General features: G+C 45.6%; 1 protein-coding gene across 1 annotated transcript in view; it reads left to right on the forward strand.

Annotated features, from left to right (window-relative positions):
* The first annotated feature begins 479 nt into the window (after positions 1-479).
* Positions 480-25,129, forward strand: part of SNTB1 (syntrophin beta 1) — a 115,256-nt gene continuing 90,606 nt past the window's right edge. The window contains exon 1 of the mRNA XM_066625047.1: positions 480-1,200. Coding sequence (XP_066481144.1) covers positions 630-1,200 — 571 coding nt within the window. The 5' untranslated portion in view covers positions 480-629. The remainder of the gene's footprint in view (positions 1,201-25,129) is intronic.

A 25,129-nucleotide genomic window follows, 5' to 3' on the forward strand; every position in this document is an offset into this window, starting at 1 on the left:
TATGATCAGTGGGGCTTACTCCCAGGAAAGTGTGGCTAAGATTGCAGCCTAAGAGCCCAATCCTATGCATGTCTATTCCGAAGGAAGTCCTATTATAGTCTGTAGCACTTACTCCCCGGAAAGTGTGGCTAGGGTGCAGCCTAACCCTATGCTCAGCTGGGCTCACTCCCAGGAAAGCGTGGCTAGGGTGTCAGCCTGAGAGCCCCATCCTATGCATGTCTACTCAGAAGGAAGTCCTATTATAGCCTGTGGCACTTACTCCCCGGAAAGTGTGGCTAGGGTGCAGCCTGAGAGCCCCATCCTATGCAAGTCTACTCAGAAGTAAGTACAGTTGTGATCAGTGGGGCTTACTCCCAGGAAAGCGCGGCTGGGGTGCAGCCCGGGAGCCCAACCCTGCACGTGCCTACCCAGAAGAGCGCGGCCGGGGCGGCAGCCTGGCCCCGCTCCTCCCTCCGCCGGCCGGCGGGCCGGCCAGCCGGGAGCGCTCCGGGCGCGCCTGGTCCCTCCCCTCGCAGGAGCGAGCGAGCGAGCGGAGCTGTGAGCTGCGCGCCGGGCGCTCCGCTTCCGCCCTGGGTGTGCGCCCCGCACTCCCTCCAGCGCGTGGGTCTGCGGTGAGCGATGCTCCGAAGATGGCGGTGGCGGCCGGAGGGGGAGGCATCGGCGGGGGCGGCCGGGCGCCGCGGCGGAGCGGGGCGCTGGAAGTTCTGGTGCGCGACCGCTGGCACCGGCTGCTGGTGAGCCTGGGCGAGGAGGCGCTGCTGCTCAGCGGCGAGGAGGGCGCCGGCGCCGGGGCCGGGGCGGCCGCCTTCAACGGCGCCGCCGGCAATGGGACCCTGGGCGGCAGAGGGGCGGCCGGGGCCGGCGGCGCCCCGGCGGCGCCCGAGTCCCCTCCGGCGGGGGTGCGCACGGCTTTCACCGACCTGCCCGAGCAGGTGCCCGAAGCCGTCTGCAACCAGAAGCGCCGCGTGCAGGTGGTGAAGCAGGACTCGGGCGGCCTGGGCATCAGCATCAAGGGCGGCAAGGAGAACAAGATGCCCATCCTCATCAGCAAGATCTTCAAGGGCCTCGCCGCCGACCAGACCCAGGCGCTCTACGTGGGCGATGCCATCCTGGCCGTCAACGGCACCGACCTGCGCGACGCCACCCACGACGAGGCCGTGCAGGCGCTCAAGCGGGCGGGCAAGGAGGTGCTGCTGGAAGGTGAGGGCAAAAGTTTCTTCTGCAGAGTGCTGGCCGAGCTCACGCGCGGCTGTGCTAAAGGGACTCTGCAGATGCTCAGAGGCACTCTCGCTTTTATGCCGTTTTGGGCCCAGTCCTCTCCAACTTTCCAGAGTTGGTGCAGCCGCAGTGGCGGAACTTGGGGACGCAGCAGCACTTGGGGCTGACGCAGGTCTGACGTGACTCTGCAGATGCTCAGAGGCACTCTCGCCTTTAGGAAATTCTGGGCTTTGGGACCCAATCCTATCCAACTTTCCAGAGTGGATGCAACCAGGGAAGTGGCAGCACTCGGGGTTGTTGCAGGGCTGAGGCAAAAGGGGCTCTGCAAATGCTCAGAGGCACTCTTGCCTTTAGCCTTGGCATGACAGGCAATTTGGACTTTCGGGCCCAATCCTATCCAACTTTCCAGAAGTGATGCAGCTTCAAAGTAAGGGAACAAACTGTTCCCTTACCTTGAGGAGACTTCCGTGACTGCTTCCGCACCACAGAAGCGGTGCACACCCCATTGGGTTGGCTGCAGCAGCTCTGGAGCCCAATCCTTTGCGTGTCTACTCAGAAGTCCCATTATAGTCAGTGGGGCTTACTCTCAGGAAAGTGTGGATAGGATTGCTGCTTTTTAAGCCCAATCCTAAGCATGTCTACTCAGAGTTCAATAAGTCTCAATATGTAAGTCTCACTGAGTTCAATAGGACTTACTCCCAGGTAAGAGTGCATAGGATTGCAGCCTTAATCTCTTTGACCTAAGCCATCCGCTACAGAGGTGGTGAGGGTTAAGAGCACAGCTCAGCTCTAGCTCCAAGCATTTCTCGAGGTTATCTTTGCACCATGTGTGTTACTGGTGTGTTTTCAGACCAGTGTTTCCCTTTGGTGGTGCATGTTAAGCTGTTCACACATGCAGTTTGGCCAGTGTGAACCCCTCCTGCGGATGTGTGCAGTGGCCCCTCTGGAGAGACTCACAGCCTTTCACTGGTAGAAGTGCAGTGGGATTAAAGCCCACAAAGGGGCCCAAGAGTGTTTGGAGTTGGCAGGGGTTTGGGGTGGGTTTGAAGTGACGTTGCCATGGGGGCCCTAATGACCGTTGCTGGCTATGTGCCTCTGAGATTCCTGACAGGGCATTGAAAATCCACTCAGAGGTTACATTATAACAGCAGTTAATTCTTGAAGGTGCCTTCTAACCCTTCCTGTCTCCTTAATTCAAAGTGAAACTGTGTTTAGGCACAGGTGAGGGAAGCCGTTTTCTTAGACTTTCCTGTCATTGCTACATGTTCTAAGGAAGTGCTTGAACTATAAGGGGGCCAAAGGGGGCTTGACCCCTTTAACTTTTGCGCTGGCCCTCTTTGCTGCAGTCTTAAGGCTGTTTTTTGGGGGGGGGGGATTTCTTGATTTGACAAAGACTGGGTCAATTTGGAGGAGTTGTTGATTTTGTAATTTGAGCACCGCTGCAGGATTGAGCCAGAAGGCTAAAAATTGGTTCTGGTTTTAGGGCCCAATCCTATCCAACTTTCCAGCACTGATGCAGCCATGCCAGTGGGGCTGCATCCTGTGGTGTAAGGGCAATCACTGATACCTCTTCAAGGGAAGGGAATATTTGTTGCCTTACCTTGGAGCTGCATTGCATCTGCACCAGCACTGGAAATTGGGCTCTTAGTCCCTGATCCTGAAAGGGTGTCCTGCTTCTGCTTATTTGAGCACCCTTATCTGAGCACCCTTTTTAGAGGGGTTGCCATGTTGCCATCAGAGTAGCACTCACCCATATATTTTCTGGAGAGGGGAAGCAACTTGGAGATTCTGATTTTCGGCAGAGAAACAACTAGTAGCCAAAGATTCAAGTGCTTCCCAGTGGCATCACTAGGGCGGACCCTGAGGGCACATACCCCAGGTGCTATGCCAGGGGGAAGTGCATGACTGCCCCTCAGGCTCTGCCCTAGTTATGGAGAAGGTACTGGCAGCTTTGCACCCCCTCCCCCATTCCTTCTTCAAAAGGGAGCTTTCACAGGGGAAGAAATGAAGGGCATGAAACCGCCAATGCTTCCTCTTCCCGGGAGAACCTAGAAGTGACTGCCTTGTGGTGCAAACCCCCCCCCCCCCCGCTGCCATTTCATATTCTGTGGAGGCATCTCTTGGAGAGCCTCCACAGGAGAAGGAATGAGAGGACATATCCGCAGCAGTGTGCACTCCCTCCTCCTGGGAGAACCTGGAAGTGATATGTTGACATCACTGCCCCCAGTGCTGTGTCACCTCTGCCCCCCTGCTCTGTGTGTAACCTTCTAGTCTGATCCTTAATCAAACACTGAGAAAAGTCAGAGGTAAAATCTGCCAGGAGACAGAACAGAGGAACTTTGAAACCTTTTTCTTTAAGTCCTGAAACGAACAAGGGATACTTTAACTGTGTGTGAGATGGGCTTGAGGGAAAGAATGTGGTTTTTGAGAGGCTGTAGCATCTGAACAGGGGAAGCAGCTGAGCAAGACCAGTTTTGATTTGACAGGATCAATGGCCTCAAGAAGCAATTTGCAAGCAGACCTAGAAAAACAGGGTTAGAGGCTTTGTAAAATAAGGAGATATATTTTAATGTTCAGCTCTGGGATGACAGTCAGAGATTCCTTCACTCTCCCTCCCCGGCCTGCCTGCCGCGTGTGCCATTCTTTGGGAGCCAAGGGGTCAAATAAAGCCCCAGAATCACTCCCATCTCTTCAGCCACTAGAACTTTGCTACCTTATCTGTTCAAACAGTGGGTCAGATCAGGACTCTCTGGCAAGGTATGTTGTAGATAAATCCACAAAGCAAACTGCTCGGTTACCCCCTCCCCCCCCACATATTGAAACTCTTTGAAGTGCAGTGAGGCTGAGATCAGGCCATTTTCACAAGTCTATTTGCATTTCCTGCAAACACTTGTTTCTCCCCCCCACCCGAAATTGAAAATTTGCATATAAAAGTAAAAGATCGGAACATTATATTTGGCTAAAATATATACATTCTATTTAAAATTGGCTGCTTTCCTCTTTCTGCTGTGCCTCAACAATGGGATCTCTGTTTTATATTATAAGGCCGCACCACTACTATGGATTAAAGAGTGGGTTATAGTAGAAGATCAAAGAATACTTAAACTGGAGGGACATGATCTTGAATGGGGATGGCATGCATTTGTTTGGTATGGAAAAGCAAATGAATATAAGCGATTCAATAATAATATATTAAGGAAATCTTTATTATGGATTTGGGCAAAAATATAAAAACAGATGTATATCAAAATACCCCGATGGGTGGCGCCACTAGAAGCATGTGCCCGGCCGAATTTACTAGAGACAACAAAAATGCTTAGATATGAAAGTTTATTGAAGAAAGATGGTCAATTAAAGGCAAAAGAAGAACTGTTAAGACAGGGTGTGGAGATGGACTGGTGGACTCGCTTGCAACTTGATTCAAAATTTGGGAAAGATAAACAAGAAGGATTCTATTCAGAACAGATGCCATTTGATAGAATACTCTAAGAAACCAAAGAAAAATATATCAAAAGAATGTATATGTTCCTATTGGATTTTGAGATGCATGAAGAAACTATAAAAGAATGTATGATAAAATGGGTGCAAAATATAGGCCATAATATTACATTAGAACAGTGGGAACAGATTTGGAAATATAATATAAAGTTTACTAGAGCAACAAATTTTAAAGAAAATGTATATAAAATGTTTTATAGATGGTACATGACACCAATAAAACTGGTAAAAATGAATCAGAACATATCAAAAAATTGTTGGAAGTGTAAATGTGAAGAAGGGACTTTTTATCTTATGTGGTGGACATGTAAAAAATGCAAGCATTTTGGGGTAAAAAATCAAAACTATAGATATAGGCTGATGGGTTCTGAGCTGTCTGTGACAGATCAGGAGAGAGATCTTGGGGTGGTGGTGGACAGGACGATGAAAGTGTCGACCCAATGTGCAGCGGCAGTGAAGAAGGCCAATTCTATGATTGGGATCATTAGGAAGGCTATTGAGAACAAAACGGCTAATATTATAATGCCGTTGTACAAATCGATGGTAAGGCCACACCTGGAGTATTGTGTCCAGTTCTGGTTGCCGCATCTCAAAAAAGACATAGTGGAAATGGAAAAGGTGCAAAAGAGAGCGACTAAGATGATTACGGGGCTGGGGCACCTTCCTTATGAGGAAAGGCTACGGCGTTTGGGCCTCTTTGGCCAAGAAAAGAGACGCCTGAGGGGGGACATGATTGAGACATACAAAATTATGCAGGGGATGGACAGAGTGGATAGGGAGATGCTCTTTACACTCTCACATAATACCAGAACCAGGGGACATCCACTAAAATTGAGTGTTGGGCGGGTTAGGACAGACAAGAGAAAATATTTCTTTACTCAGCGTGTGGTTGGTCTGTGGAACTCCTTGCTACAGGATGTGGTGCTGGCATCTAGCCTAGACGCCTTTAAAAGGGGATTGGACAAGTTTCTGGAGGAAAAATCCATTACGGGTTACAAGCCATGATGTGTATGCGCAACCTCCTGATTTTAGAAATGGGTTATGACAGAATGCCAGATGCAAGGGAGGGCACCAGGATGAGGTCTCTTGTTATCTGGTGTGCTCCCTGGGGCATTTGGTGGGCCGCTGTGTGATACAGGAAGCTGGACTAGATGGGCCTATGGCCTGATCCAGTGGGGCTGTTCTTATGTAAGCATACTGGAAAATGGTAAGGAATCTAATACAAGAGATTGTTGGATTTACGATACCGCTGAAACCAGTTATTTTTGCTTAATATCACCTTAGATATTTTAGTTAAAGAAAATGATGTGTATTTAGTTATTGTGATATTAACTGCTGCAAGGATTTTATATGCTGGATACTGGAAAGATATTAAAATTCCAATGAAAGATGAATTAATAGAGAAAATAATGAAAGTGACGGAAATGGATAGGCTTACAGAGATTTTGGATCAACAGCATAAACCGACACAGATAGAGCAATGGAGACCATTTTATGCTTGGTTGAAAATGAAGTTGTAGATGTATAAGATAGGGCATTTAGATGAATATATTGTATACATGATATATTATACAGGATATGATATGATAGATAAATGATATTAAGAGGTTAAACTAGAAGAGGAACAAGATTAGAAGATATGTATTGATTGATTAGATATATTGATATATGAGTGCCTGCACCCTCCAACGGTGTGTTTTTTTGTTTTTTGTGTGTGTTGTGTATTGAGTTTGTGTTTGTTCTGTGTTTGTTTATATTTGTTGTTTGTTTTTATTTTGGAAAATAATTAAAAAATTAATTAAAAACAACAACAATGGGATCGCTCACTTGTGAACAAACTTCAAAGTGTCTTTACCGAGTGAGGCTCTCCATATTTACCAGTAATCAAGGCCCAACAAGTTAAAGGGGACTTCTTTCCAAGTAAGAGATAGGATTGCTGCTTGAGAAGATAGTGTTCAGTTCACAAACTCAGGTGCTTTGTGTGTGAGTGAAGAAAATAAAAAGTTAATCATTTCAAAGGAAAAGGTACACACCCCTTCAAAATCACAGAGATTAACAGAACAATTGTGTGCATGGTGACACAAAAATATGTCTCATTGTGTTCAGTGGGAATTATGCCCAGGTAAGTGTGTCTAGGATTGTAACATAAGAGTGTAGCTTTGAATTCTAAGCTTGGTGGAACGCAGGGTGGGGACGCTTGAGTCACTAAGGCTGCAATCCTGTGTGCACTTTCCTGGGAGTAAGCCCCATTGAACATAGTGGGACTTACTTCTGAATAGACATGCATAGGATTCCACTATAGGTCTCTTACTTAAACTATACCCTGATCATGGTGGAGTAATGGTACAGCATTTTGTGTACATAGGAAGCACCTCCACACTTGTTCTACCCTGTCTTAAGGGTTCTCAGAGCCTCACATCTAGTGTTGAAGAAGTCATAGCTTTTCCCAAAGGAAAGGAGCAGTCTACCACAGAGATGAATCCATGTCAGCCTGCAAAAGAGAGAATATCGACAATATCATACTTGCCCCTCTCCAATTTTGCAAGCTGTGGATCAGATGTAAAAGATTTTGAAATGCTCTTGGTGAAGGAGACAGGAATTTTTAGGTTCCTGCTGCTACTCTTAGGGTTTGTTAGCTTGAGTTTCTGCTGCAAGCCCCTAGGAAGAGATCAGCAGAAAGTTGCAGGAGCAAACATTAATCCTGTGTTTGAAGAGATGAAGAAAATGCCCTCTGTGTAAACTTGCTTGCGTGTGCAAGTTTGTAGTACCAGAGGTTCTTGACCTCTTGTTCGTTGGCATTTGTGAAGAAGACCGACAGATGTAGTGCCATTTACAATCTCCTGACTTCTTTTGAAAAGGGCTTGCTCAGTTATGTGTGGCTGTTTATCCTTTGTAGGAGAGTGTCTTAAGGAAAGACTGGAGCCAAACAGTGGATTAGCAATGCTTTTGACATACATAAAGCTATATCATTCTTTGGACTTGCTGAGTGAGGAGGAGGAGGAAGAGGAGTTTCATAGAAGTCTTCATCGGGCAGAGGCACATGTCCGAGGAGACCAAGATGGCAGCCACTGTCTACAGATTTAGTTCTCAGATAAAATGTTTGTGGTGTTACCAAAGATGCACAATGCAGAGTTGCCATTTGACTAGGAAAAAAGAGCCTGGCTTGCTCCTGTGTCTTTAATAGCAGACTAATATGCAGAAATCAGCAGGTGAAACCATCAGCGTAGTCAGGGGCAGTGTCACCCGGGGTGGTGACGCTGTGATTTCATGCAATATCGAGATGCCACATGACACTGTGACATCCCTTCTGGGTTCAAAGGAAGCGGCAGTGGCCTTACAATATGGCTGCCGCCCCCCATTCCTTCTCCAGCAGCTTCCTGGCTGGCTTCAGCTTCTGCCAAGCCACTGTAGGCTCCTCAAGCACACCACTGTGCTTGGAGGTTTACGGTGGCTTGGTGGAAAGTGAGAGTTGGCCGGAGACTGAAATTGCTGCTCCGTGGTGCCCCCTTCAAGTGTCTCTACCCGCCATACCCTAGATAGGCCACTGGGTGAAACTCTTCATCACAGCGGTGAACATGATCGCCTGTTAGGGTTGGCAGGTCATGCTGCTGTTAAAGCAGGTGAGCAGGTAGGAGGTGGGGTTCAGTTCAGTAAAAAAGCTATCCTGGTGCCGTATTAGTAGTAGCCAGGATATGGTAATAAATTAGAAGAAAAACTTAATAGGGCCGTGGGTGACTTTGTTCAGTGACTTTATTCTGTTAAATATCATGAGGTGGAGAATTGTGTCTGATTAGCATACATCATTCACAAAATACTCAGCATGATTTGCGTATGATTTGAATGAACGTGGAAGGACAGTATAGTAGTATACTTCTTTTCATTGTACCATATGTGCAGTTTCCTGTGTGAAGAGAACAAGAACTCAGTTTTAGCGCATTAGGCCTGATCCAGAGAAAGGCAGTTGCACTGAAATCAATGGAGCCTACGTTAAATGTTACTATTGCCTCTTTGATGGATTTAAGTGTACTGTACTTGAATTAACTTTTTATCCTGACCTTTGAAGTGCTTGGGATGGTTTATGTGCCTTCCCTATTTTATCAACAACTCTGTGAGGAGATATGCTACTTTCAGGTTTAGAGATAGTATGCCTTTGGGTTGTAGGAAGCATTGGCATTAGAAGGGCTTTGTCTTCATTCCCCTGGCTATGCGCTTCCCATAGGCATCTGGTTGGCCATTGTGGGAATCAGGTCTTTGACCTAATTAGCAGGATTCTTCTTGCATTTTTACAAGCAATGGCATCGCTCCAAAGGAGCCCACTGAGTGTCATGGCTGAGTGTCAGTGGAGTCCAGAGAGTAGTAGCGTAGCCAGAGGGGTGTTGTGGTAAGTACTATAGGTGTCGCAATGTGAAGTGTAAGCGGCTCTCCCGCTCACTGTTGGAGCCGTTCTGGGCAACATGCAGGAGATGCCATTTGGTTTGGTGAGCACCTGCGTGTGGCAATCGCTGCCCAGAATGGCTGTGACGGCAGGTGGGATGCATACACAGCGCATTGTGCCACATGCAGTATTTCCCGTTTTGACTCCTCTCTAGCTTTGCTACTGTATTTTATATTAATGAAGAAATCTCTCTCACGTTTATGGTTCTGACTTAGGTCTCCTCAGTTTCCTCAACCCCCTGCATAATTTATCAATGGGATATGGAAAGAATAGTCTAAATCAGTGCTGCTTTACTCAGAAGTATCACCACTGAGCTTGATGGGTCTTATTCCCAGGTAAGTATATGTATGATTGGAGTACTAGACTGCACTTCCCTGACTTGCTGGTTGCTGGTAGTTATGCTACTATCTCATAACTCAAAATAACGGGCAGCCCAATCCTAACCTGCTCTGGAACAAGCAGACTGACTGGCTTGTGCTGTATCCAGCACAGGGTAGAAAGTAGATCCAGCACAACTTGGATTAAGGGGATTTATTTCTCCTTACCCTGTGTCATGCAGCAGCCACCTCAATGGGGTTACTCATATCTAACCAGCAAAATTGCTGGCTCAAATCTGAGCAGTTTGGTGTAATGCTGGGCTGCTTGGGGTGAAGGATAGGATCTGGCATAAGAGCTATAGGCTGGTCCCACCCTTCTCCTGGGCCCAGTCTGCCCACCAGTCCACCCTCCTCTGCCCGCCCTCTCCCCTCTCAAAAATACCCCCATCTCGTCCTCCCCAACTCTCTGCCCTGGTCGCCCTCAGCTGGCATGAATTCTCCTTTGCTAGGCCTGGATTCAGAACAGGGATGCCAGCACATGAACTAACGCTGGCCTTCCTGACTCCCAAGGTGCCACAAATGTGGTTTACAGGTAAGTCTGGATTCTTCTCTGAGTTAAATTGGGCTGAGAGTTTGCTGCCTATTCACTGGCAGTCATCTCTGAACATTGCAAGTTAGCAATATCAGGGCTTTTGGTCAAGCTAGATCAACCTGGCTTGGAAATGATGACCTCTGAGCTCTTCCTTAAGTTGTTCCTGGTTTCTGACATTTTATGGATAACTTGCTTTGATGTTAAAATTTAGGGATAATTGGTTTTGTGCTTTCCCAAATAACGAGTGTTTGAAGCTGTAAAAAGAAAAGTCAACAGTTTCAACATTCCTACAATTCCAGGCCATTTATAACCTATATGTGCAATCTGGAGAAGAAGCCTGTGTACGTTCCATTTAAATCTTTTGAATTAATCACAAGTAACTTTCTCTGCATAAGATGGTCTACCCTTGTATGTTGTATAAAAGATCATATAATGTCGCTCCTGCTCTTCTGTATATGTAGGATTTCTTCCCAAATCACATCTGTATGTGTCTGCCATAGGAAGGAATAATGAAGATCAAGACGTTAACACCCCCCCCCCAAAAAAAACCCACTGTGGAAAGTCATTGGCTTCAGCCCCTAGCAAAACTAAAAACTAGCCATGACCATTTTACCTGGCACCTTGATATCTAAATCAGTGTTTCTCAAACTGTGGGTCAAGACCCACCAGGTGAATCATGAGCTAATTTCAGGTTAGACCCCATTCATTTCAATATTTTGTTTTTAATATATTAGACTTGGTGCTTTCATGGTATGTGACTGCATTTGGGGAAGTGTTACAGATCTGAACTTTTAACAGGCTAATCTGTATAAACTTTTAACAATGACAGTAAATCGATCTTATTCCTGGGTGAGTGTGTGTAGGATGGCAACCTAGGACTGTTAAAAAATGTTTCCTGCTTGATGACGTCACTTCCGGTCATGACTTCACTTCAGTTGTGGACCTACCATAAGGTCCAATGGGGCAAAAGCCCCAGGAGGGAGGCACCAGGACCCTGCAGAAGCCGCTCTGAGGCTCCTGACAGGGGCGGGAACTGCTTCCGGTTTTCTGGAATCACAGTTTAAAGCGTCAGGGAACAGAGGTTTGTGCGATGTGTTCCTGGGTTGCTCAAGGCTCCATGTGTGTGGGGGATTTCTGCATGGGGAGTGGCGGCAGCCCGCGGGAGGGTGTCATCGTCGACCTTTGACCCGGGCACGGGACTGGGGAGTTCCGCTGTTGCTTCACTTCTGGTGGGTCCTGACATTCTCATTCTAAAAAGTGGGTCCCTGAGCTAAAAGTTTGAGAACCACTGATCTAAATGATTTAAAGATGAACTTTGGGACTGTGGAACCTGATACGTTAACCAGGGTAATCCAGTAGAATTTAATCACCTGACCGTTCATTCACTCATGCTACTTCTGACTGCTCGCTATATCATTCTGGTGAGTAACGAAGTTCATGAAAACTGCTTTGTGCACCAAACTGCCTGAGCCCTTTGGGGTCAGGAAGCCATTCATTTATTTAGCTATAGGAACCACTTTGTAAAACAACTTCTTTGTTGAGGAGCATTCCATAAATATTGTTGATGATAAGCGTACTTATGGAGACCACATGTATGCACAAAAAAAGGGTTCTGATGGCCAGATTCTGACATACTAATTCATTCTCATAGTTATGGGGACATCACCTTGGAGAGAGTTTGGCCTTTGCTGTTTGTTTACGTCAATCATCAACTACTGTTTTCTTAAGTACTTTTCCACAGCTACAACAGTCTCCAACCAGCCTGAACATGTTGAGCTTTGAGCTTTCTAAATGGCAGTTTGGTTTCCTATATGAGCAAAGATTAGACACTTTGACAAGAGATTCTTTTTCACCTTCTCAGTGAGTGTCTTGCAACACTACAAAAGGGAGACAATCCTAGAGCATGACACTTATCGACAACTGCTTAGTTGAGTGATTGTGGTGCTGAGCAAGAACAATGAAAGGGCTTTGGCTTAGCATGGAATTTGGCACTTACATAGCGTCAGGTGTTGTGGGTCTCAAGCAAGAAACCTTGTGGGTCAGGAACCTTCCCAACTCCTTGGGGCTTGGTGATTAGAAAAGAGAATTGCTGGCAGCTCCAGCTGGGACATTTATTGCTACAGCCTAGAATGCTCCATGCCCTGGGAACTGGGTTCAGCTGAAGACCAAATCCTGTATGAGAAGATCACTAGATGGTCACCTTGCCCACCCCAGTAATTTGCCAGCACTTGGAAAATGCGTAAACTTATGGAATTTGCTGCCACAGAATGTGGTGATGAACATTATGGTAATTATACAAATATGTGGAGGGTAGGACATTGAATGGCTGTTATTCATAAAGTCTGTAAGGAACCAGATGCAGCTTGCTAGAGATTGACTGGTCTCTTATTCTGTTATTTTGAACCTGAGTGCTTGACACACAGTTGCTTTTGTACTTTAGTTGCTCCATTATGTTACCTTGTTCGTTTGTTGCAGAAATAAATGCAAAAGGATTGGTGTAGTCCCCAAGTGCATTGTGGTGGTTGGGCATGGAAGTCTCTGTGGGATGAGAACACCCAAGGTTCATCACACAACAGAGCACTCTCATTTTGCATTGTAAAAGGAGGTTGCAGTGTGGGAGGTGACCGTGGTGTAGTGAAGGGGGCTGGGGAGTACAGGGCCCTGAGTACTTGAGGGGTGTCAAGGTTCCTTCTCCTGCATCCCCTACGAGTGTCTGTTGAAAGCTGCTCTGAGCGGCTGACCACTTTTTCTCTCCCCCCCCCAGTGAAAAATGTGGTTGCCCACTCACAGTGGCACATAACTGCTCTGAGTGCCCACGACCCGGAAGTAATTGGCAGTGACATCATCACATTGCCACAATTACTTCCTAGTCAGGCACTTGGGGGAGGGTGATGTCGAGCATCACAGCCCCAGGTGCCAGAGGAGCTAGCTATGCCAGTGGGAGGTGACTGTCCCTAAGCGGTACCCAGAATTCGACCTGTTTAATAATTGTCCTTCATCAGTGAGGCTGAGGAACAACTTATGCTTTGTGATAGCACTGTGGGAGCTGCTTTGTCATGACTTCTTAGCATGGCACTTCCCAAATGTGTAGCCTGGGCTAATGACGTCATGAACATCATCCTGCTTTGGGCAACATTAGTATGGGAAGGAACTGTGTTCCTGTGGTTCTTTTGTGTGTATCTCACTGGAGCAGCACAGAGAGAAGCCACAGGCTTTCACCCTGCTGCTCAGTTTCAATTGGTTCCAAGTCCCACTTCTTGCATAACTTTGCTGTACTTGCTTACTCAAAATCCAGGTAAGGAGGTGGTGTCTGGACAGTTACTCTTTAATTTTATTTCCAATTGGTAGGAAACGCTTCTCTCTTCTGCAGCTCATGTTCAGATCTGATACTCTTTCTTGTTAGTTCTGTGCCTTTAAAAATATCCTGTAACAGTAATCTTTAATATTTAATTTACTATTCAGACAGCTGTATAATTCAAGCTGTTCCAGCATTGCAAATAAATTCAAATAAGTTTTGAGGAGGGACAGTAGCTTCGTGGTAGCTTCAGAAGGTCCCAGGTTAAAGGAACACCTTTCCCCATACAAATCTGCCTGCCTCCTCCATTCAGCATCAAAAACTTGCTCCTTGTTTCCCCTTCCTCTGAAGTTCATTTGGGGACACACACCTGATAGGGCCTTCTCAGTTGCAGCCCCCAGGCTATAGAACTCCCTCTTCTGTTGGCCCCCACCTTGTTAGTTTTCTGGTCAATACTTCCTTTGTTCAGATAGACATTTCAGTTGAATTCATGCTCCTCTAATTTTTCTTTCCTTCCTGTCTGTTCCTTCCGTTCTCAGTTGGTTTAGTTTTAATGCTGTTTAATGATTTATTTTTTTTTAATCATCTTGTGTTTGATGGTGATGATGTTATTGACTTGCTGTTTTTGTGATTGAATATGATGTGAGTCACTTTGAGGACCTCTTTGGGGGCAGAAAAGCAGACTGTAAATCTCAGTTAAATCCCTGGCATCTTCAGTTACAGTTGGGAAAATTCTTCTCTGCCAAACACCCTAGAGAGCCTCTGCCAATTTTGTGTAGACCAGCAATTTTCAAACTTTTTCAACCTACAGCACATGGACAAGGAATTGAAATTTTTAAAATCAGTTTTTTGACCATTGGCAAGGCAGTGGCATGGGAGTGTTTCATATCCCCCCAATAGTCCTAATAATAAATGACCCTCCCCCAAATTCCCGTGACACACCAATATGTCACAGCATACTGGTTGAGAATCACTGGTATAGACCAGGGGTGTCAAACTCGTTTCATACCAAGGGCCGAACAGCATTCATGGTATCTGCTGAGGGCCAGAAGTGATGTCATTAGGCAGGAAGTGATGTCATTAAATAGTTCATAACCAAAAATAATCATTTTTTCTCACTTAGGAACTCATTAGCTGCAAATGACAGAAGAGAAAATACACAAATCTTGATCATATTTCAAGCTACAAGAGAGCCCAATTTTCAGGTGGGCTGCCCTTTCAACAGTAACACCTCAGCATTGCTCAGCAACTGAGAGCTTGATGGCTGGATAAAAAGCTTCCGCGGGCCGCATCTGGCCTCCGGGCGTTATGTTTGACACCCCTGGTATAGACAGTATTGAGCAGGATGAACCAGTAGCTTTTTAAAACATATTTGACAAATTCAGGTTCTTCTTGAACTTTCAACATTTTTAAGCCCCCACCCCACAGCATTTGTGGTTATAGGCCTATGAAAACTGACCTAACAACTAGGGAACCCTCCATTCACTGACTTGAGGCTTATGCAGAATATAAGGCTTGGGGAGGGTTGCGTGTGTGTGTGTCAAAACTGTGCTGAGACGGATTAAGCATTGTGTATTCATTTTATCAGTGTTCATATCGTCTCTGCTGAAAAGGCTTTTGCAAAATACAAAATTTATTCAAAACAGTTTGTAATGAGACCTGTTTTCTCCACGTTGGAACAAATGAAATCTCTTTTCACTGTTTTAAAATCCTCCTTTTTACTGAGGGCAAGACGATCAAAGGTTATATCTCCTTGGTTTTTCTAAAACTATGGACAAGAGGGAGATGCATCAGACACCACGCTGAGAATGGGCTAGCTCTTGTTTCAGTAGACAGCAATCAATTTTGGTGCTCTATATCTTTCTTTTTTCCCTTTCCAGTTGCCTGAAACTGGCCTCCTGGGGGATGCACAGATTAAAAACACTCAACTCTGTGGGAAACGTGTATATGGATATGGTCAGAAATCAAATAATCCTCCAGAAAGACTTCCTTGATTAGAAAATATTGGCAGGACAAAGGGATACCATCAGCTGCTGTGCCAGGGTATTCATGATATCTTGTACTTTTTTCAAGAGCGAAGACAATGAACAGTGGTACAGCAAGATCAGAGTTACAAGATTTGGTGCAAGCAAGATCAGAGGTACAAGATTTGATGCAAGGTGGTCTTGTGCCTTTTGGGAAATTCAGGGGTTTAAGGGAACACCTGCACAATGTTCAGGGAAATTAGTGGAAATTGAAAGGCATAAAACATTGTATATCAAAAACAGATTGTTTTGTGGTGCTAAAAACATTTGTGGGTTAAATCCCACTTTGTTGGGCACAGAATCTCATGTGCAAAAGCTTATGGCCAAATAAATAAGAACATAAGAAGAGCCCCACTGGATTAGGCCAAAGGCCCACCTAGTCCAGCTTCTTGTATCTCACAGTGGCCCACCAGATGCCTCAGGGAGCACACAAGACAACAAGAAACCTGTATTCTGGTGCTACTCCCTTACATCTAGCATTCTGAAGTAGCCATATTTCTAAAACCAGGAGATTGCACAAAACCCATCACGGCTTTTAACCTGGGATGGACTTTTCCTCCAGAAGTTTGTCCAATCTAGTTTTAAAGGCATCTAGGCCAGCTGCCATCGCCACATCCTGTGGCAAGAAGTTCCACAGACAAATTACGCAGTGGGTGCAGAAATATTTTCTTTTGTCTGTCCTAATTCTCCCAACACTCCGTTTTAGTGGATGTTGACTTTGTAGCTAAAGCGACAGTCTGATAACCCTTCAAAGAACAGCTTGATGCTCCTCCTCTACAAATGTGTCACTGTGGAAAGTGTTGTGCAGTGTCATATTTAATATTAGTATCCTTCACAGAGTATATGAGGAGGGGGAAAGGAACTTGGGAGAAGAACCTGCTGAGTGTAAACCCAGGGAAAGGATCAGAAATGAGGCACTCAGAATGAAAAACTAAGGTGAGCTGTTTGTATAAAACAATTTGTGATATTGGTAAGTATGAGCCAAGTATATCCTCACATGAGAAGAGAGTGTGAAGTGAGCGCTGTGCAGGCATTCGGTTAAACACGCAGTGGGGGATGTCAGTTGTGCTAGTTTACTACTCTGTCCGCAGCACTCACCCCGCCCGTGGATCTGCCCAGCATCCACACAGTGGGCATCATGTTTGCATGTGGCTTACGTTTGTAGCGCTTGTAGGCCCAAACCATGCAATCTGTACCAGGGCTGGTCCAAGACCTTCTGATGCCTGAGGCAGTGTGTCAAATGCTGCTCTCCCCTACCTGTTGTTGGTGGAGACGGAGTGGAGGGAACAAACAAGCAGGTGGAAGTGGGTGTCCTCTGCCAATCGGCTATTAAATGCAGAATAATTTGGAGTACTGATTGCCACATGTTAGTTAGCAACCTTGTTCCATCCTTCCATCAGAGAGAGAGGCAAGACGGCAAGGCCTCCATGCTTGTCCTGGATGAGCTTAACTGCCATTTGACTTTTCCTCTGCCTAAACAACCTCTGTTAGCAGCCGTTTTGCCTGGGTGCCTCATGAGGCCCCTTCTGTTGGCTCCACTGGAACCCAACTGCCATTTTGGCTTGCTGCTTCATGTTTGTGATGGAGTAGCAGCAGCAAAGAAAAGGCCAGCCTTGCTTTGTGCAAGGTCTTTTATAGGACTTGAGCTATTACAAGCTATTACAAGCTATTATTGAGCTATTACAAGACCTTCATTCATTCATGTAAGTTCCACCACTAGTATATTAATTTATATAAACTTATGTAAATTTATTCAAATTTTAAATGTAAATTAATTCTTTTTTCCCCCCGGCCCCCAACACAGTGTCAGAGAGATGATGTGGCCCTCCTGCTGAAAACTTTGGACACCCCTGTGTTACACTAAGGAAAGAATTACTTTCTTCTGCTCCTATTGTGTTTCTTCTGCTATTCATATTTTGGTGGGGTTTGCTCACAATCCCAGTGTTGGATTGTGACATAAACCTGAAGAGGTGATGCCAATTAGGAATGCCAGTGTGCCTCCTAACCAGGGCAAGCCCAAGACTTTATGGCACCTGAGGTGGTGTCCCAAATGCTGGAGATGTGGCAGCTTCTGTTCCTCCCAACGCTTAAGATCATCGCTCTTCTCTCCTTCATGCTTTTTCTCTGCCTCCCTTTTCCTTTTTCAATCCAGGGAGTATGCAGAGGAGCAGGAACAGTGGAGGCAAGTGGGTGGGTAGAGATGGCTTCTCTTTGGCAGTCTGCTGCCTGAGGCGACTGCTTCGTGGAGAGGTTGGTCCTGTTTCAAACTGAGGCATCCGAACAGTTTTTAATACGAGGCTGCCTGACAGGACAAAATTCAGCAGATGCAGTATAGAACTCCTTGCCACAGGATGTGGTGACGGCATCTGGCCTAGATGCCTTTAAAAGGGCATTGGACAAGTTTCTGGAGGAAAAATCCATTACAGGTTACAAGCCATGATGTGCATGTGCAGCCTCCTGATTTTAGAAATGGGCTATGTCAGAATGCCAGATGCAAGGGAGGGCACCAGGATGCAGGTCTAGTGTGCTCCCTCAGGCATTTGGTGGGCCGCTGTGAGATACAGGAAGCTTGATGGGCCTATGGCCTGATCCAGTGGGGCTGTTCTTATGTAGGTTATTAAATTATTGCTGGGTGCTTTCTTTCCTAGCCATCCTCTTTAAGTTTTCCTTCAAAAGTGTGACGGTGCAATTTTTGCAGGGGGAGCAGAGGTGCAAGGCAACCCTATAATCTAGAAAAATAGCAAATATTAACAGAGTAGTGATGAAAGTGTTCCAGAACTGACCCTAAAAAAATAAGAAGGAGAAACACAGGTGTGTGGAGAGCAGCAGAATGGAATTTAAATCACCACTCAGTGTGGAGTTTGGTCATTTTAGGATCATGCAGCGAGAGGCTGGTGAAGAATGCATAGCAAGAGTTTATGTGGCTGAAGTGTTTCCTTATAAGTCAGTGGTATACCAAAAGCCAGGAGCACATCCCCTGTTATTCCCCAGGTGACTACTACTAGCCAATTTGTTGCATCTCTGTTTTCTTCATAACACTAAATTCCCATACAATAAGCACTTACAGAATTTCCCTGGTGGCCCATGAGTTTGCTCATTTTTAGGCATCTAGGAATGGCAGGAGTTTGTGTTCCTGACAGGGAGGGATTGTTCTTCTGTTGCACGATGAAAAAAAATTCTCAGGGCAAAATAATACATGGTGTTCTGCTATTCAGTCTGAGGGTATGTCACCATGTTCATCTTTCTCTTTGCAATATGTGATGAAGACAAGCAGGCTCATTTTAACTCTTCATGCTATGTGAGTTTCATAGGCTACTGGGTTTATAAGTTTCCTTGAAGCCATTTCATTCTGCGGTCAAACTACCCCTGGACTTACCGCTTCCGATTCCAGCTGCTGTTGGTGGTGTCAGCCTGCTGGAGACCCCAGGATAAATCACTTCCCCGATGGTACATTGGGTACTGCCACTATCCCTGGTGCTGAGGCTTCAAGCCTGGTGGACCCTTGATGGGCTTGACCTGTTGGCCTGATGCCATCCTGGCAAGTTCTTGCCTTTGAACACTTTTATGTTAATCATACAAACCAAGACTCAAGATTCCTTGCATATAAAAAAAAATTATCAGGAAGAGGGATAGACTGGAAACTTCCTCCCTGGTGTACTAGCTTTCTACATGCAGGGAGGAGTTTCTTTTTACATATGAGATGCATTGAAGCATGCATTCTCTCTACTTTTGTTCTGAAGAGGCCTCCTGTAGTCTGTTTGAGCTGTACATGTAGTACTCATTATTTTTAGTTTTTGTTATCGTGGTTGCAGAGCTGACCTGGAGTCCTAGTACTTCTTCACTTACATCTGTCTCATGCATAGATCTGCATGGCACATCATTCTGGATTAATTTGTTGGTGCACCTGATTACATGCATGTACTGGGGACCCCTTGTCTTCCTAGGGGGTCCACCAATGTGCCCCATGACCGTCAAGATTTGCAGGTGCCTAAAAGTCCTCTTTTAAAATCTATTATTGTGCGGTAACCCTATTTTTTATTAACTGTGTGTGCCGCCTAGCAGCCAGCGGGCCTCTTCACAGAGCTATGCCATATTTTATATCTTTAATGTTCTTCTTTGAATTTTAAATTTGTACATAATGGACAAAGAGAAACTCTCTTTCTTTAGCTTTTTCTGGTTCCAAGAAGCCATGTAGATACTTGTTTTCTTATTAACTGTATTGCAGAGCTTTCAAACATTCCTCTTCAGCTGAATAAGAACTCTGTTGTCTAGAATTTCCACTGATTAGATTAAGATGTCAAAACATCCATCCTTTCACTAGACGGCATGTGTCTCCTTTCACAGATACGGATTGGGTGATCTTCCCAAGCAGCAGTGTTTTCAGGAAAATCAACCACTGCTTTAAACAGTTACTTCAAAACTTAAAATAAAATAAAAAATTTTTTAAGCAGTATTCTGTACACTAGAGTACATTATCCCACAGATAAGAGACTTTTATTGTCCCTTTGTGTTATCATCATTAGATGACATGGAAATATCATACGTCTTTAGAATTGCTGTTTTATTAACAAATGGGAGATGAGTGGTCAGATCACTTGTGCTGGTACAGCCAGGCTGCATGGCCTGTGCTGTATCCAACTCAAGTTAGGATTGGGCTGTACATCACCTGTGTAATATCCCAGGATGCCCTGTGGAGCTACTCAGATCTCAGAATCCAAAAAGCCTACATAGTGCTGATGGGGTTGGGGGATAGGATATGGCATGCCACCCCCTCCTGCCCCCTCCCAGGCTCAATCTTCCCCCACCCAGAAATGGCAACTCCCCACCTCTGTTCCAGATGTCCTGCCTCTGTACCAGATGCAGGGAAGGGCACCAGGGTGCAGTTTGTAGTTTGTTGTCTTGTGTGCTCCCTGAAGCATTTGGTGGACCACTGTGGGATACAGGAAGCTGAACTAGGTGGACCTTTGGTTTGATCCAGTGGAGATTTTCTTATGTTCTTATGCTCACCCTCCCGTCACTCTCTCCAACCCCCTGCGTCTACCCCGCAACTTACCTGTGTCGGCCAGCGTGGGGACTGTGATCCAGCACCAGCAGACTAGTGCACGTCTTTGTGGTGGCACTACCAGCTCTAGAGTATTTGCAAATGTGCTTTATGACATGTTTGCAACACTGGGCCAGTGCAGCTGCAGTGGCCCAAGCCAACAGTTGTATTTCTTTCTCAGCAGGATGATATGAAGAAAACAGAATTGTTGATAGTGGCCTGGTGAAAGTACTTCTTTGGTATGGGATGGGAATAAGCAAGAGGAAACAGTATGAGGTTTTTGGAACTATTTTCCTTTTGCTTGGTATCAGACAAGATTTACATTCTTTCCAATGTGCCATTTTGACAAGAGCTCCGTTGCATTTGGCATTTGTTGCATGCAGTGTGTAATTAATTTCTAGCAGCTATTTAATAATTCTGATAAATTTCCTCACAATAACTTCCAGCTATGTGTGCAGGTGATGAATACGTAGGCAGGAAACTGTGGCTTTATAGCTTTGCTTTGCGTTTCACTGGGTGCCTGAATTTAAACTTAAACTGTGTAAACCGTACATAGTACAGCCCAACCCATGCTCCATTCATCTGTTCTGTAATTGCTCTCAATTTTAACGCATGTCCAGGAAGTCCCATTACCAGTGGTGTAGCTAGAGGAGGTGCAAAGCACTAAACTTTGCAGGTGCCTGAATGTGCCGCATGCAAGCAGCCCCTCCCCTTCGGAGTCAGGCAAATGCTTCCATTTTGCTCCCACTGGCCGGAATTGCTCTGAAGGGGAGGTGGAGGAGCACCTGCAAAACTTAGTTCACTTTGCACCCCCTCTAGCTATGCCATTGCCCATTACACATGTGATTGATTTTGCATGTGTGCGGGAAGTATGTCAGTTTAAAACTGATATGCGGTTACTGAAAATACTGGGAAGGTTGTTATACTGGGGACTTACTATATCTCTAAACATGCTAAAAAAATTCCTTAAGAACCCCTGATGGCTTTAAACTGTTACAGTCTAGGGAGTTGAGGGCAATGAAGTTCTTCTGAAATCAGTAGAATTTGAGTGCTCGTAAGATCTTGCTTGTAATCCTAAGTATACTTGTGAGCAGGTCCTGTTAAATTGAATGGGACTTAGAGCCCAAACCTACCTCCTCGCGTGGTGATCCAGGGTGTGGCTTCTGAGATTTAGCTGCTGGAGTTTTCCTTGGGGTAAGAGAACTTTTGTCCCCTTGCCCCAGGGTAATCTCAGAAGCTGGTATGGGTCTTCAGACCCGTACCAGCAATATCACTGTCTCAAGTCCACATTGATCCATGAAGGCGGATCAGGACCAGGAAGGGGATCGGAATTCAGCATGCACTGTTGCAAATCTCACCCCTCCTAGGCCTTTTCCTTCCTCCTCCCACCCCTCCATCACTATCCTGTTCCACCCATGCATCCCCTGTTCCACCCACCCCTCCCCATCTCTTTCCAACCCTCTGTGCTGGCTCACCTCCTTTGTCAGGCGTCCGCACGCACCCTGGTCTAGTCGCATATGCAACAGCTGTAAAGGAGGTTACACCTGTGGAACGTGTGTTCCACTAGCATAATGTTTAGGATTTGGCTGTAACTCTCTTTGACTTTGGCACATAAACCTGAACCCTGGAATCAGAGCTTTTGTATGTGGGTTTCTGACTGTGAGTCTAACAAGCTATAATTGTGTCACATAAACATTTTTTATGGACTGCGTGTGGTTTGTGGGCAGTGCCTTGGCCTGCCCCTGTCATTAGACATCTGTTTTGCGCTGTCCTTAGGAAGCTGATAGAGAGCAGTTGATCAACAGTCCCTTGGTGTGACTGCGTTTGTTGTGGTTCTTGCAGGCTGAGTTTCTGAAAACCCTTGCAGAAGGGTGAAATTGCATTGCAAATCTTCCCCCCTCCCCCAACCATCTTGGAAAAGCTTTCTGAAAAATATGCCAAGTTCATTCTCCTTTGTGATCATAGCTTGAATGCCATGTCGGAGACAGCGTCTGAAACAATGGGTTCTAAACGGAGAAAAGAAGGTCAAACTTACCCAGGCTCTTGTGCAGGCACGTGAAAAGCCTGCACAAAATTTGAGGTTCTTTGTGAGCCGTTCACGTGGTCAATAAAAGGCAAGGCGTGGGGTGGGAAGTGGGCTATGGTTCACATTAACCACAGGTAGCAAAACTGCAGTGCTGTATGCTCTCCGGCAATCTGGAAGGTGCCTCACACATTTTATTATGAGAAGATTTGCTGTGAGCGGCTCTCCACAGTGGGACACCAGTGCGCAGGCCAGGCTCCCAGTTCGAATCCTGTCAAACGTTCTCTGAATACTTGCCGCTGGGATTTTCTTTTCTGAAAGGATCTCTGGTGTAGTTGGGCTGGGAGAAACCTTTGCCTCTGGAGAGCTGCTTCCATTCAACACTTGCTCAAATGGACCAGGGAACTGCCTCACTCTAAGACATCTTTATACATTCATGTGCTGGGAAAGGGGGAAGGTCATCTTATAGTGACTTTTGCACCTCGAATGGTCATGCGCTGTGGCTCTCATATCATAGAGAGCCAATAGCCAAAGCACATGTGTCTTTGTCAAAAGCACATGAGAGCCAATGTGTCAAAAGCACAATAGAATACAGTACAGTGCAATCCAGCCAGAGCTGAGTACTTTTAACTGTCCCATTGAAATTAATGGGACTGGTTATTTTTTTTCTTTTGCTCTGGTACTTGAAATAATAATTCATTTATTCTCCCCTTTATTAAATGCAATTTGTGAAAAAAAAAGTATAGTTCTCCCTTGGGTGAATTTTACAAGACACTTTTATGGTGCTTTTGCTCTGTGATTGATTTACCTTTTAACTCAATATTTCATGTTAGGAGCTCTGTTTGCTCCATAATGAGCTAAGATAGATTGTTCTCGGCTGCCATATATTTTCCCACCTCTGGATTTCCAAATTCAGAAACTGATAAGCTTCAGTTCAGTGTTCACATGAACCGAGCATGTATTGCAGGGACTACCGCAACTGAAATATTTATATTATAACCCTCCCAAGAGGGGCAGTGCTGTTATCAATTATAGGGAAATGAGCCAGAACTGCAAATGCAAGAGAGACTTCTTGATTAAAATAAAATGAACTCCTGATTGAAATATTGTTTGTCCTCATACTGTCCTATTTGAAGTTACATTTAAGCATAAAAAATAATTACTGGAAGAACAGGCTAGGGAGTCTAACACAATTTGTATGTTTAAATCAAAAGAGTGGTGTAGCTAGAGGGAGTGCAAACCAGAGTGGTGTAGCTAGAGGGAGTGCAAACTTCGGAGCCAATCCAGGTGGGGGGAGCAAAACAGAGGCAAATGGCTCAGTTTTGTTCCCCCTCCAGGAATGACTCTGAAGGGGAGGGGCTGCTTGCATGCTGCGGTGAGGATCCCTGCAAAACCTAAGGCCTTGCACCCTCTCTAGCTACACCACTGAGTCAAACAATATTGTAAACTTTCAATCTGCAAACTTTCTTAGAGGACAATTGGACAATAGCTCTCTTTTTCCCAAGTCTCTTCCAGGTCGTCAGGTTGTCACCTGCACCCTGATGGTGTTGCATGTAAGTGCCTTAGCACATGTGACCTCTGAGAATCATTATATTTAACCGCACCACCCTCTCAAAGCAAAACACTGAGCGCAAGAGAAAGTTTAAAATTTGGAAGAGGGAATAGTGAGCAACAATGAAGATAGTAAACTAAAATCAAGAAGTTTCTCCCCAAGGAGTTTCAGTCCAAAGGCTGATTGTGGAGGTGATCTGCTCATGTAGCTTTATAGCAATCAATAAAAATTTAATCAAGGGTAGGGGGTTTCCATTGAAGAAAAACATGTGTGTGCCTGCCTGCAAAGCTGCTGGCTTCATACTTCATCAAGTTTCACAGTAAGAATTTCAAAAGCGAGGGCCTTACATTAAGTAACTCTTCAAAGCAATCTGTTGACAATCTGCAGTCAGAATTTTGCTGTATACTTGCAAAATTACCCAAGTAGAACTTTTCAGGGAAATGACCACCCACATCTCAATCTGAGCATTATGTGCCAGACAAATTCAGAATTGGGTTATCATGCGCCTTGGTGCCATCACTGATTTTTGCGTGGGTGAAGATAGAAATTGTGGAAGGAAGGTAAAAAGGCAATGGGATAGCTTGTCTCTGAGCAATATAGTCATTATGTTTTATGTCCTGGTTTTCTTCAGCTGTGAGAGCCAGGTGTAGGGCAGTGGTTCCCAAACTTTTTCGACTGGCGGCTCTCTTGCCCTACAGGACCATTGGCTTCAGCTCCCCGTTAGGGCAACAATCCTATATATTGTATAAGGCGTTGGGATTTCATGAGGATCCCATGGCTGGCTGGTTTCCGTGGCTCCCTGGGAGCTGTGGCTTGCATTTTGGGAACCACTGGTGTAATGGTTCAGGAGTCACTTAGACCTGGAAGATCCAGGTTCAAATCCCCGCTCAGCCATGGAGCTTCCTGGGTGAGCTTGGGCCAGTCACTATCTTTCAATCTCACCTACCTCGCAGGGTTGTTGTGAGGACAAAAAGAGGGGAGGAAGTATATACACCACCATGAGCTGCTTAGAGAAAGGCTGGTATAAAATAAATAAACACAAGGCAGTATATGTGGGGTCCAGGTCAGCCACATGTCCACCCAGCTACTGACAAGACTGGCTTCAAGAAAGTGGCTTTATCATGTGTCTTCAGA

This window comes from Tiliqua scincoides, chromosome 4 (genome assembly GCF_035046505.1).
Source record: "Tiliqua scincoides isolate rTilSci1 chromosome 4, rTilSci1.hap2, whole genome shotgun sequence".
NCBI classification, from domain to species: Eukaryota; Metazoa; Chordata; class Lepidosauria; order Squamata; family Scincidae; genus Tiliqua; species Tiliqua scincoides.